The following is a 13,324-nucleotide window of genomic DNA, read 5'->3' on the forward strand; positions in this document are numbered from 1 at the left end:
CTGAGTAACAACACACCAGTGTTGCCACCAAGGAATTTATAAACTACACTTGGTCGGCTCCTAAATTACACATCTACAGAAAAATTACACATGTATTTTTTTATTTTTATTTAAACATAAAAAACAATAAAAAATAAAATAAATTATACATTTCTATATGAGTGTTTAGATAAATAATTCATATTTATAAACAAAAACAAATAAATAAAAATAGTAAACATAAATTCATGTAATTTAAACTATAAATTTGAGATCAAAATTTCCATTTTTTTTTGCACATTTCCTGACTAGGTTCATAGTTTTCATTACCATTTCTCCGAATTCCTTCATTTGTAAAAAAAATTGATGCTAAAGTTTCAGAAGACATCTTATTTCTCAAATCTGTTTTGCAATTTTTTAAATTACTGAATATCCTTTCGGCAGAAGCATTTGAGAATGGTAAAATTAAAATAAAATTAATGACTTTTTGTAAATTCGGAAACAAACTATCTCCCAAGGAATTTTTTAATTTAAAAACTTTAAGCCAGTACGCTTCTGGTTCTAAACTTCCATTAAGTTCAAATTTGACGATGTCTAATAGAGCATTCTGTCGCCACTCATTGTCGAGTTGTTGCAAATCTATATCGAATAACGGAAATCTTTTTGTAAATAGGGTTAGCGATTTTGGTTCAAAATTTTGAGCATTTTTGGGATTTACAATATCTACAATAGAGTAAATTGGATCACTAAAGTCAAATCTTGACTTTATTTGATGAATTGCCTCTATGTAAAACTCCCTACAATTTTGAAGAATTATTGTTTTTTCTGAAGCAGAAATTTGAGATAATGATTCATATGCAGCAACTCCAATATAAATATCATTTAAACTTGAAAATAGGTTTTCATCTGATTCATTGATTTGCCATATACATTTTGACTTCAAAACGTCCATCTTTATATAATTTGAATAATATGTTTGCAATATATTTATAACTTCGTTCTTCATTTTGTATAAAATTGGTTTTTCTGATTGAAAAAGGACATTAAATGAAACTAAAATACCTAAAGCATATGACAAAAATTCAAAATAAATTTTAGTTTTTGGGTCGTCTAATGAATGAAGCATAGTTTCGGTTACTTTTGATGGATCTTCAAAAACTTCGAGTCTTAAGAAACTTCTTAAAGGCTCAAACTGTTCCAAAACTCGTTTAACACAACAATGTATTGAAAGCCACCTGGTAATTGCAGGTGATAATATTTTATGTACTCCAGTTTGGAAGTACTCTTGAAACTCTTCTAGTTTTTTTTGCCGAATATAACTTCTATTAAAATATGAACCCAAGTTGCGCAGCAAATCTTCCAAATATGTTGGTAGTTTTAGGCAGGCCTTCGAAGCTACTAAGTGGATTAAATGGCAAGAGCATTTTATTACTGCTATATCCGGCTTCTCATTTTTTAAAAATTTGGCCACAGAATTGTACTGACCAAACATAACATTGGGTGTATCGGAAGCAAATCCTACTAAATTTTGAAATGGAATACCTTTTTCAGTTATTGTACTCTTTAGAAGATTAAAAATATCTTTTGCGGTGGAGGATTCACATTCCTTAAAATCAAAAAAGGAATATTGAATACTGGATGTATCATCATTATAAAAAATTACAGTAAAGGCAATTTGTTTTGTTGTGCTTATATCAGTTGTTTCATCTATTATAATTGAAAAAACTTTATTTTTTAATTTCGTATACAGCTCTTGAGAAAAATCCGGGCCTAAAACATTTTTCATTAAGGCCGTTGCTTTTGTTCTATGGAGGCTAACTTGTTTTAATATATCGGAGTCTTGAAAAGATGATTTTAGTATTGGAACAAGGTCATCTACCAACCTAAATGCCAAATTGTTTGTGGCTAATAAGCCAACTATTTTTAATTCTGCTCTTTTAACGGCTTCTTTGTTTGAATTTGAGCTATTTAAAGCAATGGTAATATTTGGAGTTGATTTAATGGCACATTAATCTTTTGTTACACAGCTTACAAAATGCTGCGTCATTTTCACCATCTTTTATCCTTACCAGCCAGCCTTTAAATTCGGTTTTATGTAGCCAATCAGATTGAAATCTAAAGCTATTTCTTCCCGTCATTCCTAAAATAAATTATTATTTAATTTGATATAAAAAACACCATAATTTTTACATACTTCAAACAAGAAATCATTAGAAATCAGTTTGAGCAAAAATTTTTATATACAGGCTAAATTTTGCGACGCAATGTGCTTTACTATTTTCTACAAATTGTTTGTAGATCACATTTTTTGTTGATAAACAAGCACCGACTTCTTATTCTAACAAGTGCGCAAAATATTGCACATGTTAGAAAAGGACTGATATAAATATGTATGCCCTTTTGGTATAAGTGCTGTAAAGTGAAAATAAATTACCTGCATATGCGTGTATCGTTTTTTTATATAAATAATCACAAATTTATTATTCTAACAAGTGTGCAAAATATTGTATATGTAAGAAAAGGTCAGATATGTGTGTACACACTTTTCGTGTAAGTGTTGTAAAGTGAAAAAAATTACAAACAAAACCAGTGTTTAAAAGGAAATATTTAAGTCTCCAAAAATAAGTTGCAATGAAATTACACATAAATTACACATGAAACTAATTACACATGAGCTACACATGCAAACAAAAATTACACACAATATGTGTAATTACACATGAAGTGGCAACACTGCAACACACATATTCTTATTCTCTTTAAAAGAGCGTAACAAATGTCTCATTTTTCCAGAAATTCATTAAGCATTGTTGTTGGTTGGTTTTTGGACGAAGCAAAGCAAACACACGCGTTTCAATTACAATTGAACACAAAACAACAAAGTCAGAAATAAATAAAAAATTTTAGAGAATTTCGGCCGTATAATGTGTATTCTTTTATTTCCTTAAAATTTAAATTACATTCATTTAATAAATCGGTTATATCTGACAAAAATTCTAAATTTAAACATTCTTTATTTTGTTCTTATTTTAAGTGTTTGACATTATGTTTGCTGGGTAGCTCTCTCACCAATACATCTTCATTTTTATTTTTGAACATCACTGGTTTAAGCGTAAAATTCATTTTTCGGGTTTATATAACCCGACAAATTAATTTTGAGTTGTGTCTCTTTTGAACTGGGTGTGCCATGTAACATTTACATTACGTAGAGAATCATGCCCGCCTATTCATATAAACAACCAAGCGATAATTCAACAATCGTAAGTTAAATACCTCGGTATACATCTCGATCGTCGCCTTACATGCAAAAGTCATATAGATGCAAAGTTGACTCAAATTAAATTGAAATTAATTCAAATTAATTGGCTCATTGCCAGAAACTCTACGCTTAGTTTAGATTGTGAGCTTCATCTATTTCATAACTTGATCATAAATCCGATATGGTGTTGTGGCATGCAGCTATGGGGCACGTTCTCAGCTTCAAATTTAGAAAAAAATCCATATACGCGAAAACAAGTTTTTAAGAATGATCACAGTTGCTCCCTGGTATATCAAAAACGTGAATATCACGAAAAATGTAGAAAATTAATTTAAAAAAAAACTTGAAAATCACCCTAACCCAATGGCCAGCAAAATATTGGATAGCAGTGGCCACACTCGATTAAGAAGGAGGGAGACATAAGACCTAATACAAAGACTAGAAGGAAGACTGTCAATTTAATCAAAGCAACAATGGATAAAACATTTTTTTTCGTTCGGCACTGGTCGTGCAAGTCCGCAAGTCTACACCGAGTATATGATTATAAACAGTTTTCTTTTGATATGAAACTTATTTGTATTGAATCTTATTTGAATACCAATATTTTTGTGGGCCTTATATGGGAGCTATGACTGAATATTTGTGTTGAACTTTATACGGATACCAATATATTTCAGAGATTTTTGCTTATATGGGAGCTATGGAACATTGTGAACCTAAAGTACTAAATTTGGTTGCACGAGTTCAGCTTAACTTAACTTATTTGAGCTGCATTTGGTTTGTAATTAAGATATTTATTAGAGCTTAACTATTTTCAAATAGGGCAGTTGTATGGGGACTACGAGAAATAATGGACTTATTTATACCAAATTCAATAAGCTGAATCCTTGGGGCAATATAAAATTTTTTCGAATTATATTTAAAATTTCTACCTGTATTTTGTTTACAAGTAGAGCAGATTGGTATACTTTAAGGTGGGTGTTAGGCAATATTTTTGCACTATGGTATAATGAAAAACAAAAAACTAAACGGACCTCAATTTTTGCGGTGGGTTCAAATCGGATTATTAGATTAATCTGTATTATTTTATTCTCTTAAATAACTTTACATTTTTTAAATTTGTTTTATCACATTTTAACATTCATTTATTTCAAATATTGTATCTTAAATTTGTATGTAATTTAAAACAAAACAAATCGCCCAAAAATCCAACTGAAGCATCGTCAATAATCATGACAACAATATAGATGGGTTTTCAATGAACCCTCTTATCCTTTTGTGGTGAAATGCAATATTATTGATTGTTACATGAGTTTAGAGGACTTGAGGCATTTGAAGTTTTGAAATGTTTGAGACAGTGTGTGTGTGTGTGTGTGTATAAGTATGAGATGTCAAATTTTCGTTACGGATTGTTAAGCACGAGTTGAGTGTGAGTTTAAGGTAGCAATAATGAAATTTGTTTGCGCCCAACCTATTTGTACCTCTATTGTGATTACAAAGAAACAACAACAACAAGAAATACATGAAAATAAATAAAGTCAGGGATTTATTGTCAAACGGAAGAAGGGAAGTATTTGAAATATTTCAATAGTGCTGCAGCGGAACACATTCACACACATACATACTCAATGCGCACCCATATTAATGCTGAAATTGATTTGTGGTAATGAAACATATTTTTGGTGTCGCAATTTTGTACACGGTGTGAATTTTAACATTATTATGCATTATTTGGGAAGTAGCATCACTCCACCAGGGCTTGACACCAACAAGGACGAACAAAAACAAAAAAAACACAAAGAGAAACAGAAAATTTAATTTCAACTATAAAATACTTATTCGCATTGTATGACACAAACACACACAACACTTTTAAGTATCCTTAAAATGCTGTTGCAACAAACATTTGACACATTGTCTTTAAAGTCTGGAAGTATTATTGATGGTAACTGACTTCTTGGTGGCGGCTGTTGGCTGCTGGCGGGCTGTTGCTTAAGGGTAACTAGTGGTGGTGGTAGGCATGATGCTGTCTTGGCTCATTTGTTTTCTATCTATAAGTCCTTAGAGGCTATTTTGCGGATTTTCGATGCTTGAGCAAACAATGGCCACTTGTAATCTTTTGTTTTTTTTTATACATTTTTGAAATTTCTATACATTTTTAAAAATTGTTACAATGTGGATGGAGTGTGAAAAAAGATACAAATGCGAATAGAAAATATTTTAAAGCAGCTACAGCAACCAGAATTTATTGCAATTTCATTTTCATTTAATAGAAATTCTTCAGTTTCTTAATTCGAGGCAAAAACAATACAAATGTTATGTTCGTCTTTTTGTAAATTCACAATTACCTGCTAAAAATCATGCTGACTTTTGAACAATTTCGATTTTTATACTTGTATCTACTACATGCATACTTATACATTTATGGATAGTATTCCCTAGGAAGTTCTCATCTGGCTGATAGATTTGTTGTTGTAAATATTTATTTATTTATTTGCTGAGCACACAAATAAACAAACGAATTGTGGCTAAATTACCAGGCGCATGCGTAACTGACCATAAAGGCAACTAAAGGTGTGATTTTTAACAGCCTCTAATTCCTCAACAACTTGAAAATCTCTTGGTCATCCCGATGTTTGTGTTCGAGCATCAGTTAGTTGTCACAAATCAAGATGTTGTTTACTTTCTTCTTTTTTTTTTGTGTGTATCTTCTTGCCACATTTAATATTTTTGTTTATATCCATTGTTTTATTTTTCTCTCAAAATCAAAGAATGACAGAGGCAATAAACAAGAAAAGAAGACAAAGAAGATTAGAAATCAAAGATTATGGTCTACCGGAGGCTTGTAAGTCAATTACGAAATCCTCTTGTTGTCCTTTGTTCTTAAAATCGGTTTATTAATAATAAATTGGTATGGGCCTGATATTTAATCATAGAACAATAAGAAATATTTGTTAAACTGGACATCTGTAAAGAATGTACGTGATACCAATTCAAATCTCTTTTTGAGTGAAAAAAGATGTTTTTTTTTTTTGTAATAATTTTCCATATGGACATTTATTTGGCACGCGCATTTTTTAAGATGTTTGTTGGCAAAGACAATTGAAACCCCCCGCTAAGATGCGACTACGAAACACTTTTGGAACTGGAGAATTCTATAAGTATGTACTTAAGAATTTAGTGTAAAATTTAAGTTTCAGCTGTGCAATTGATTTGGAAAAGGTGTTTAATATTTAATTTCTTTGCAATACTATTTAGACACTAGTAGAATGAAATGAATTGTCTAAGACGCTACAACCTCCATCAGTATTCTTTGGGGGCTTTGGTGTTATTTGTAAAGATAATTTACTCAACTATCATTATAGATAATTATATGTAATTCGGTACTTTTTAATTTTGGAAATTTTGGCGTTCTTCGTGGCTTTTCAACTCACATTAACTGGACTTTTTAACTGGTACAATTTAAAGGTTTTATTGACTCTACTAAATGAAATATTGCAAAGTGTTTAAAGAGACGAATCAAAATATTCAACAATTTTCAAAATAATATAACAGTTAATTTACAATGGCGACTTTTAATATTAAAAATGACGCCATTATTTAATCCTCCCAGTCCCAAAAGATACAAAAATCTAACCAAATAAAATAATTTTTTTTTTTAAAAAAAATATTTATAAATTAATATTTTCATAACGATAAGGCGTAACTCAAGCAGTATTTAACCTTAACAAAAAAAAACATAATTATAAAACATTTAAAAAAAGCATTAATTTTGTAATTTATTTTATATTTATACACACAAAATATTTAAATACTTTGTTTGGAATAAAGAGAGTATGTCAGTATAAAACTACCAGATTTTTCATTTTGTTTTGTTAGTGTTTTTTTATATAAATAAAAATACCTATTTTAATAAAAAGTGAGTTCATAAATTATTAAAGTTTTTTCATCGTTTTAGATGTTGTTTTGTTTAAACAGAAAAATAACTCATGAATATTCAATAGAATATTTATGCATATTAATTTCATATAATACATATTATGTATACATATATATGTATAAAGAATTAGTATATGTACTATATGAATATACGTATATGCTCGTCTATTATGTATATTTTACAGATGTGTTTCTTTAATTTTTATATATATCTTGTGGTTTTGTTGGTATTTTGTATTTAATTTTATAATATTTGTTTGAATTTTATCAATTCAGTTTTTTCTATATTTTTCTTTTCAAAATTTAAGTTTCGTTTTTCTCTAATCTTGGAAAGCTTGAGTATTGAATTTTGAAGACCAGTTATTACATGTATGTAAATATGTCGCAGCAGATGTGCTACTTCAGTTTTTATAATGAAGACAGTACTTTTCACTGATGTCTAGTTACTTGACTGCATCCTATTTGTATAGTTTTGGTAAACTTGACACTTATGTATCCCGCTAATCTAGCGTATAGTCAATTTTAGGGTTGTCATTCGAATAAAATTTATTCGAATAATAGTGGAAAAAACATATTTTCTATTCGAATGATTAATATTTTTCAATTTAGAATAAAATCTTATTCGATCAATAATTGTCGATTAATCAAATATTCGAATAAAGTTATTTTCAAAAAAAACTAGTTTATATAAAGAAACATTTGGACAAAACTATCCCAATGAAACAAGCCCCAAAATAATTTTATTCCAAGTTATATTTACATTGAAAATTTTATTTGAAACGACTTTCTACATTCATTTTCCAAACGACATTAACACACCAATACCAATACCTAACTTAAAAACGAAATCCTTGAGACTACTACAGATCTATGTATGATTAAAGTATTTGTTAGACTTAGAATGATTTTCTTATTAATAATAAATAGACGACGGATTTTCGTGCACTTATTATTGGAAAATATGCGCCTAAAATATGAATCGAAAATTCCAAATATGATCTTACGTTTTTGTGCAGAAACATAAAATAATTAACTATGGATAGTTCAATGTCCTCTAAATTATACTAATATTTAAAGAGTTAAATTTGTAAAATTATCATCTGAGAAAACGATGGATATATAAATTCAAATATCTTCAGATTAATAGTGGTTTAACGCCGCAATCTTTAGATTCTTCACCATACGACTTGCAACACAATAGTTTTTGAAATGATAATTTTCAATTGTTGATAGAAAAATGGATGACCAGTTTCTCGATGTTGAAAGAACTTAGTCGGCAATATTTCTATTTCTACAAAACACTTTTTGTGGAGGCAATATATGTTTATTAAAAATTTGGATAATATGCATATAAATATGCATTTTAAATTAAAGTATAACAAAATATGCATTATCCATAAAATATGCAGAAATATGACCTAACAAATCTATGCAATTTTACATAAAAATTTGTGATTCAGATAGATAATTAGTCTACATGATATTTCGAGATTTTCATATAAATCTGCACCTACTAATAAAAAATATGGATACAAGTTTTATTATATTTTAGTCAAATTTAAAAATACTCTGGAATCTAAAGTTTTTCAATCCACAATTATTTCATAAAATATTTTAAAATGCTCTAATTTATTATTATTTTATACCTGTTTGTAATCTATGCAGTGTCAATTGTCTTCCCTCTAGACACGCACCAGTAACATAGTAGCGAATTAAGTAACCAGTGCTGGCCTTAAATTTTATGTAAAATCATTAGTTCCGAGACCGTTACCAGAACTGCTGGGAAATGTTACCACATGTATGTCTACCATGTATTTATGTATATGTAAAAATGTTTAGACTATAAATGTAACTTCTTTAACCAAATTTGGAAATTATTAGTATCAACAACACTTTAAACTGATTATCAACGCTAATGAATTTCAAGCTAAAGCAAATCCCCTAAATAAAACATTTAAGCTGTATAAATGGCTTTTTATAAATGGAAACGTGACCAAAAGAAATCACCAACAACAACAAAAAAATATTTAAAAATGCGTAAAATATTTTAAGTGTGGGTGGTATTTATCACAAATACCTATTTCTGTTTCAATCTGTTAGATCGTGTACGATGAGATATGGATTATCTGTGAGATAACAACAATACGAAACAATACACATCAGAATGAAAACAAAAAAAGAACATCACTGATTCAAATCGAAGCTAAACATGGGCCGTGATTTAACAAAAAAATTAAAAGAAAAAAAAAACTTAAAATAAGGGCTTAAACTGAATACATATAAAGAATGTGTTGAAGGAAATTAACAACAAATTGAAGCATTTAAAAGTTATCAAAAATACTCAGCGGGATGGCGGAATATTTGATCGCAAAATAACTGAACATTATCATTGCACAAAAAATCGATTAAACACACGATACCTAAATGATACAAGATACACATTGAAGTGAAATTAAACGAAACGAAATTATAAGATGATGAGAGAAAATTTTTGTTATAAAAAAAAATGAATTTCTTTATTGTAAAACAGACAGGAATTCAATCATTGTAAGACATGAAAATGTATGTAAAAAATTGTTGTAAATCAAACAAATTTATAACTTTGCATGTATCACAATGAGTACACATAAAATCACACTTGGAAATTAATTCATTGTTTATTTAAATCTCAATGAAATTAAGACTTTATTTACTGGAATTTAGCCAAAGTTGAAAACAGATACATATCGCTCTTTTGCGACAAGATTAGGATTTTTTAATCTTTCATATAGTTTTATCTTATTCGATTTTTTCGTAGTGAGAGAGATAATTCTTATGAATTTAAGCATATTTTATTGTTTTATTAATTTTAGTTTCAAATCACTTGGAAAACATAATTTTATATTTATATACATATCAGGTTTTATTTGATTTTTTGAATTAAGCAAATTTATATGAAAGTTGTTTAACTCATAATGAAATCACTTTAAACATTTAAAATCATTCTACTCGAGACTGTGTTTTTTAGTTATGATCCTCTTTCGAATTTGAGAGATATAGACGACTAAGTCAAAATATTTGTATATTATGTATATATCTATGGGTTTGGCCGATATTCTGTAATGAAACAATTTATTTGTACATTCTGGGAAGAATTATAATTGCAAAACCTGGTCATTCGATGCATTGCATTTGAACAGAATCCATATTTAGTTAGTTAGTTAGTTTTATTAGAAAGTATATGCTAAGAATTTGACGAATTTATACTTTCGTAGTTCTGGTACTGGTAAATAATGTTGTGAATGAATTACACATACAATGTAGAGTTACGTACAATTTGTTTACGATGCAGGGTGTAATAAAAAACATCATCTTATTTTTTTGTACATTTTTTTGCTGCATCACTTCATCCAAAGCGTATGGAATTGAATTTACACGAATCAGTAAATAATCGACAACATGAAGATGTTTTTGTTTTGTTAGTACATTTATTTTTTGTTTTTTTTTTTGATTTGGTTTTTTCATCGATGATGATTTTTAAAATCACATCAATATCAGTGTGTATGCACATCGTCAAAACTTAACAGATTTGTTGGATAATAAAGTATCCTTCCCCACACCGACCGACCGATCAAACCAGTCGACAGACCAACGATTCATCCATCTATCCGATCATCCGACGACCAACAAACAAACTTCATAATAAACTGTATTTTTATGTGTGGGATCAATGCGCTGTTGTATGCCAATCTCCAGCTGAGATTTTCAAAGCTTTGATCTGCAAGACCCGCCTGTCAATAAGATTTTTGTTTCTTTCTTTAGCATTTATTTTATTTATTCTTTTTGTTTTTCTTGGTTTTGTTTTGAATAAAACTCTCATCGCTTATTTCAGTTGAAGTATTAAGTGTTATTTTTTCTTCATATTTTTAAGATTGATGCAAATGCATCCACGAACAACAGGGAAAAATTTAAAGAATTTTACTTGTAATATGACTGATACAAACATACCTACTTCATTTTGTATTCGATTCAAATATGAGTAATAGATCTAGAGATTATTTTATAAAATAATTTCTTAATAAGTGATATTAAATTGCATTACTTAGAAGAACTCTAATAATGACTTATTTATTAACTGATATATTAGTAATCATTCGTACTCCCAAATAATTGCAATTTGTCATACAAACAATAAATATAATATTTTGAGCCTAAGGAGAGGAAACAGTATCAGTTGATACCGTGCACTTCACAATATAATTTTCAAAGAACCGTCACATGATATTCGAGCTTTATTTGATCAAAATCGGTAATAAATGGATAATTTTAAATACAACAATTGCTGGGAGTTTTACTAAATAAACCCAATATAAATAAAAAAAATTTCGAATAACGAACATTCATAGAGTTTTACTAGTGATTTCAAAAGAAGAATTATCACTAAGTAAAAATATTCAAATCCCATGACTGGTATGAACTTTATATTAGAAGCTTAATGGATCTAATAAGTACCTGGCAAAAATATTACTAAACTTGGAATTTTATGAACTAAGCAACTATTTCAATAAAGTTTATGCTGATCAAAATTAAGAAAATCTAGCCCAAATTGGTAGGAAAAACGTCAACGCTGATCCATTTACACATTGGTGTCTAGTAGAGTCAGAGTGGCTATAAGGCTCTGAACAGTTTTATCTTGAAATTGGACGAAGACATTAAAACTATCTGAGATTAAAATTAATGTGCTCCCGAAGAGTATTGAAATGTTAAAGGACTGTTGGCAAAATTTCATGTTGAAAAACAAATGCATTTTGAAATTCGATTTGGGATTCTTCACTTAAAATGGAATACCTACATAAATAAAACTAATGCCATTTTCTTTTTTGATCCCCATTTTAAAAATGTTTAGAATACACAGCAATAGCTATTGTTCCATCGATTTTTCGATACTAGCTCAAATTTCAGAAAAAGTAAAAAAAAAATTACTTTTATTTTTAAGGTTTTTATAGTACATATGTAATAATTTATTAAATAAAAGTAAATTTTTTACGTTAAAAGGTTATTCGGAAATACAAAATTAGTATTTTAGTAAAATTGTTTTATGCTAAATTTCCTAATTTTTAATTTGATAAATTTTTCTAAAATTTGGGTGCCTTGGAAATGATTTGTTGATATGTCGTAGTGGAATTCTTTTCCTCATTCCAAAAGCTATAGAAAAATCGATGGCACAATATCGAAAAATGTATGTATGTATTTGAATTTAAGTTACATTTTCGATCAAATTGTGTAATTTGAGAATGTTTTTCTAGAAAGAAATAGTTCTCGAAAATATCTTAAAAACTTATTTGCAGATGTTCAATATAGGTACAAGTTCTTTTCGAAAAAGAAGTCAACATTTTTTTCCAGAAAAGAAAATATGTATGTATAGGAACCCCGTTGGACAGTTAATTACTCATGTTTGCCAAAGCTTTGTTATTGGTACAGTAAAGTTGTAATAAAAAAAATTATAATAAAAATGTGATAAGTTACGATGTGTTAGAATTTGTAAGAGACTTCCATAAGGATAAATAAACAGCTGATTCATACACTTAACGTTTCTATTCATGTCGATGTTTTGCCGTCGCAGTTACAATAAAGCTTAAAGCCGACTTAAACTCTGTTTTTTTTTCAATACCGCCGGTAAAAAAGCAAAATAATATTAAAACAAGTTAATGACATACCTTCATTTTAAGTGCCTCCACAATTTTGGCGGTTTTTAATCCAATTGTTAAATATAAAATTCCAATTATTTCTGTTTGCTACGTGTTTCCAACAATGAATGATGGAAACACTATAACTTTTCCGACACTTGATAAGAATTTAACTATGCTAAATATTTGCATATATTCCTCCTTTTGTTTTGTTTATTCTTATTTTTATTAAAATTTATTTTTGTTTAATTTTCTTAACTTGTATAGGTATTAATATGTGAATGATAGTATTATTATTTACTTTTTTTTCAATACATATTCACTCTTAATATTTTGTACTTTATTTATATTATGTACATCTATCTGTATGTAATTACTTATGTATTTCACTTTTTTCTTTAAAAATTACACTATTTTTTTAAATTTATTTTCCGTTAACACGTTTGTTTTTATTTAATTTTTCTTAAATATTTTCACACAT

The 13,324-nt window shown here is 28.4% G+C and overlaps 1 protein-coding gene across 2 annotated transcripts in view; it reads right to left on the bottom strand.

The window, feature by feature from the left end:
• Positions 1 to 13,037, bottom strand: part of Awh (Arrowhead) — a 48,847-nt gene extending 35,810 nt beyond the window's left edge. For both annotated transcript variants that reach the window (XM_065504644.1, XM_065504643.1), the window contains exon 1: positions 12,874 to 13,037. In XM_065504644.1, coding sequence (XP_065360716.1) covers positions 12,874 to 12,879 — 6 coding nt within the window. In that variant the 5' untranslated portion in view covers positions 12,880 to 13,037. The remainder of the gene's footprint in view (positions 1 to 12,873) is intronic.
• Between the last annotated feature and the right edge of the window lie 287 nt (positions 13,038 to 13,324).

The sequence above is a fragment of the Calliphora vicina genome, chromosome 3 (assembly GCF_958450345.1).
Source record: "Calliphora vicina chromosome 3, idCalVici1.1, whole genome shotgun sequence".
In the NCBI taxonomy this organism is placed as follows: Eukaryota; Metazoa; Arthropoda; class Insecta; order Diptera; family Calliphoridae; genus Calliphora; species Calliphora vicina.